Source organism: Acomys minous (genome assembly GCF_964271855.1).
Source record: "Acomys minous genome assembly, chromosome: 1".
In the NCBI taxonomy this organism is placed as follows: domain Eukaryota; kingdom Metazoa; phylum Chordata; class Mammalia; order Rodentia; family Muridae; genus Acomys; species Acomys minous.
Window position 1 is genome coordinate 115,089,008 of NC_140483.1, and position 4,943 is coordinate 115,093,950.

Genomic DNA, 4,943 nt, shown 5'->3' on the forward strand with positions numbered 1-4,943 from the left:
ATTAGAGGAAACAAACAAACAAAATCAGAGTTGAAATAAATGAAATAGAAAACAAAAGAAAAACAAAACAATACAATCAATAAAATGAAGAGTTGGTTTTTTGAAAAGACTAGTGACAAATATTTAGCCGAATTAACCACAAAATGAGAAGATTCAAATTATTAAAATCAGAGATCAAATGGAAGGCTGACGACAGATACTGAGGAAATTTGGAGGTTCATAAGCCTCATAGCAATCTCTATTCTATTAAACTGAAACAGCTAAAAGAAATGCTTGTATTTTTAGTTATATATAACCTTAATGAAGTCAGCATGGCTAAATAACTTAAGCCCATGACATCCAGTGAGATAGGACCAGTAATTAAAATCTGCCAATTTCAGGACCCTATGGGTACAGTACAAAATTCTACAAGAACCACCAGTGTCAGTTCTCCTCTATTTTATTCTGTAAAATAGTAAAGAAGGAAGCTTTAAGACTTTTTTGTGTGTGTGTGTGATGCCAACAGTACACCACTACCAAAACTAGACAGATTCAACAACAACAAAAATAAAATAGTAAGTCAATCTCTGATTAACATAGATACACAACTTCTCATTAAAATACTTTCAAACCAAACTCAAGAGCACATTGGGAGGATATATAACTCAGCTTCATCCAAGAAATGCAGGGGTAAATCAACAAGCATAAAACAGCAAATGTAATGGCCACAGAAACAGACTCAAGGATAGAATCAACGTGAGCATTTCATTGGCTGCACAAAATCCAGCATCCCTTCATGATAGAAGTACTGGAGAGTCTAGGAGAACATATCTCGACACATTAAAGGTAACATATAGCAAGCCCTCGACCAGTGTCAAGCTAATCATAAAAAAGAACCGTCAAAGCCTTTCCACTAAAATCAGCAATAAGGAAAGGATATATACTCTATTTCTGTTCTGTATAGTATAATCTGTCTCTCTTGGTTTCAAGGCTGCACCAGCAGGAGCTCTTGGAAGATTCCTGACTGGAGGAGATAGTAAGGGAAACGAAAGGACCACTGTCAACGTTTCCATGGAGCTGACATAAAAGATGGCTCAAAGACAGCTGGTCACCAGTGACAATAGTATTACATAGTAACAAGGACTATAGGTCCTGTCACAACCTCCGCAAGTCTGCTGAACTGCCCACCTGCTTATGGTCCAAGCAGGAAGCAGCATTGAGGAATGGCAGACCTAGGTCAAATTAGGAATTTGGAAAGGGGTGACCCTTGATGTCACTATTCTTATGAGCAACCCCATGCTACCAGGCCATAGATTGTCACCTGCTGCTACCTGGGGCTCAGGAATGACTCTCACAGCAGTCTTGCCGGCATAGTTCTTGGCGGCCATGTGGTTACCAATTAGGAGAGAAATGAGCTTGTAACAGCTTCCAATGATTACCTCTTAAAGAAACAGTGGGAGCTCTCTGCCCTGAGGCCAATAGTGAAGCAGAGGCAGCTCAACAGCATCTGCGAACTGAGAGTGCTCGCTTACGGTTTTGTGAGGTAAAGGTTATTTATTTTCTATCGAGGAGAAAGTGGCACTTTAGGAGTGGGTATAACTGAGGAATTTTTTTTAGGTAGAGGCAAAGGGATTTAGTTCCCATCAAGTATTAAAATCATTTCTGAACCATAATTCCCTAAGACAGCAAGAAAGTGAAAACATATATGACCAATGGTGCAGATGTTGGTGTATTGTAGCTCTTGGTGTTTTGCCTTTGATTAGGATTTACTTTGAATTGCTCTTTTCCTTTAGACCAGAAGCTTCCTCTATGAACTTGTGTGGACTTCCACTTTTCATATACATTTTCCAGCCAATGATCCGAGTTTTATTATCTTTAGAAACCAAACACTGGCCCTCTTAAGGTAATATGTGCAAGTATGTTTTTCAGGCCAGCAAAACAATACTCATGCAAAATAGCAAGTCACGGTTATGGCTGATTTTTTCAATAAACACACACACACACACACACACACACACACACAGTTATTTAAAATTATTTAAGTATCGGAGGATATCTATAATCAGCTGAAATACAAAAAGTTGAGAAATTATGGGCTTTTTCTTTCCGTCATAATAAAATGCCTAAGGCTGGGTAAATTATCAAGAGATTTATTTTGATGACAGTTGTAGAGGATGACAGCCCAAGATTAGGTGACGTCACAGTTTTAAGCTTCTGGTGAGACCCTCTCGGCTGTGTCATACCATGGCAGACGGTGGGAAGTGTGTGCAAGAGTGCTTTTAGCCTGCAGGAGTGAGACTCAGATTCCAGGTTTTCACTGTTGTCCGAAAGGTGTGCTAGTTTTTTTCCATCTAATTTTTTTATCCTTTCCTTAATTTGTTCCTTTTATAGAGGGATTTCTCCACTGTTTGCTTCGGCACTAATTAGCTGAATCCACTACTCGTTGACGGCACAGAAAAGATTCCAGAAGCGCATTCTGGGTGCCAAGAGTTTCCTCTCCATGCCGGAGTGTAGAAAGCCTTCACTGGTATGCTACTGAACGCAGCAGTGCACTCTGGGTTCCTTGAAGCGTGACTTTGACCTGGCCCGTACCTTGGGCCGGTATTGCTCCAAGAAAAGCAGCTGTTTGGTGTTGAAAGCGCCCCTCCGTTTCTGTCGGATTAAGTGAACTGCGTCTTCATTCTTCATTCCACTCTCTATCAAAGCAAGCGCTACCAGCACAGGTGCCCTGCCTAGCCCTGCCACGCAGTGCACTGCCACACAGGTCCCAGGCTCCTCGCGGAATTTGCTTTTTACCAGCCCAAGCCACTCATGGGCTATCTTATCAGGGGGTGGGGCTCCGTCGTGGTAGGGCAGGTCTAGAAATTGGATGCCTTGGTTTTCAACTATAGCTTTATCGTATGTGGCCTCACAAACTCTGACCAAGGTTGTCACTCTGTAGTTCTTCAGTTCCTCCAGGAACTTCGGCATCGTAGCGTTGTTGGGGTTGTGAGTGATCAGAAATCGCATGTTTTCGTAGCAGATCTCTACCGGGGCAAGATTCATTATGGTAGAAGAAAGTGTGTCTGCTTGTGTGATGGAGAAGCGAAAGCATTAAGCTCAAGAGAAAGGTCTATTACTGTTCTTTACTTTATTCACCGTGTTTACTCTGTATGAAGCTTCTCCAAGGAAGGCAGTAGATGTAGAATTCATTCGAATTCAACCTGGGCCTCAGTGTCTGCAGATGAGACTTCAAAAACACCGAGCAACATACCGAACTCACCTGCCCTTTCTACATTTAGACACTAGTGGGACAACAGGGACGATTGTCTTCCACCTTTGTTTACTTGACGCTTGATTTTACGAGGGTCATTAAAGGAAATATACTAAACTTGCAGTTATTTTTGAAGACAGTTTAGGTGTCCCGAGTCTTCAAAGCACAGTTGAATGTGGCACATAGAACCTCCAAGGTCACTTGTCAGGGGAGTTGCTGTGCTGAGCCTGGCAGAAATTGGTCCTCAAATTCGGAATCGCCATAAATGTGTTTTCCACCGAAGTCCTGAGGTGAGTGAGAAGCTGTAATGTCCCTGCCAGCCTATGCCCTAGGCACCCCGCCAGGCCTGCTGGCGGCGCATGACCCTGAGACCATTCTGCCTCTCCGGCTGCCACGAGGTCTCTGCCACCTTCGTATGGACCGACGCAGAGAGGGCCTCGCGCCTTCCTCTGAGCTGAACAAAGCCTCTACCCCAGCAGCTAGCCATGAACGCTGCACTTCAACCAATCGGGCCACTGACACCCTGACTCTTCTATTTATTTATTATGGTTTGCTTGCAAAACAATGGGTTTCATTATGACGTCCTCAGATTTGCTCCTTGCCGCTAATCCACTCTCCTTTGCCCCTCTTTCCGCCCTCTTTCTCATCCTTTCCTTTCTCCCAAATACTTTCCATTCTGTTTTCATGTCCTACAGTTATGGTGTGAAAATATATATATATATATATATATATATATATATATATATATATATATATATATATATTGGGGTTTATGATGGAAATTTAGATACTCATCTTTTTAATCTGGCTTATTTGCCCTGGTTACAACCACATTCCTGCAAGAATTATTAGCTCTCTCTTTACAACTAAATCACTTCCTTCGGGTATATGTATCACGTTTTCTCTAATCATCACCTGGTGATAGACATGGAAAGCAGTTTCATGTGGTAGCTATTGTGAGTAGAAGATAGCAAACAGATATGCAAACATTTCAAAAGTGTGTGGACATAGGATCTCTGCTGTGAACACCCAGGAGCTCTTCTTCATGGCAATGGATAAGGACTCCTCTTTTCACATCCTGTCCAGAGCATCTTTTGTCTTCTTGTAGCTAGCCTTCTAACTGGGATATGTGACCAGAAAATTTATTTTGCACTGCTCAGATGTCAAACTTATTTTTTAAAAATACTTATTGGCCATTAGGATTTCTTCCTGGCAGAAGTCTCTTCAGCCCTTTAGTCTATGAATAAGTGATTTGGGAGTTTGTGTGTTTAGTTCTCAGAGTTCTTTATCTAGATATATGCCTCTGTCAGAAGGATTATTGGCAAAGGTTTCCCAATTCTGTCTCCTTTATGGGTAGAAAATTTAAAATTCCATGTGATCCCGTTTGTCAAGTTTTCCCAATTATTTGCTGAGCCATTGGATCCCTTTTCTGAGATCTTTCACTTGTGTCTTTATCTTGAAAGTATTTCCCTTTTCCTTTAGCAGTTTCAAAGTTACAAGTCTTACATTAAAGTCTTTGAAATATTTTTAATTATATCTTGTCCAGTGTGAGAAATAAAAAAGCTCATTCTTCTTCACAAGGTTTATTTCTATGTCCTCATTTCACAAGTCTGTTTTGGGATTAATACCATGTCATTTTTGTTACTATGGCTCTGTTGCATAGTTTGAGATTGCCTGTTTATACTTACAACATTGCTTATTCAGCTAAGGA

The 4,943-nt window shown here is 41.2% G+C and overlaps 1 protein-coding gene across 1 annotated transcript; it reads right to left on the reverse strand.

Moving 5' to 3' along the window:
• Positions 1-2,130: 2,130 nt before the first annotated feature.
• On the reverse strand, positions 2,131-3,775 carry LOC311605656 (protein tyrosine phosphatase type IVA 2-like). The gene has a single exon (XM_084796365.1). It carries the CDS (start codon positions 3,022-3,024, stop codon positions 2,512-2,514), a length of 513 nt encoding a protein of 170 aa, XP_084652491.1. The 5' UTR covers positions 3,025-3,775; the 3' UTR covers positions 2,131-2,511.
• Between the last annotated feature and the right edge of the window lie 1,168 nt (positions 3,776-4,943).

What these genes read in the sequence shown, in the direction of transcription:
- LOC311605656 (XM_084796365.1), bottom strand. Translation starts at nt 3,024, where the DNA reads ATGAATCTTGCCCCGGTAGAGATCTGCTACGAAAACATGCGATTTCTG.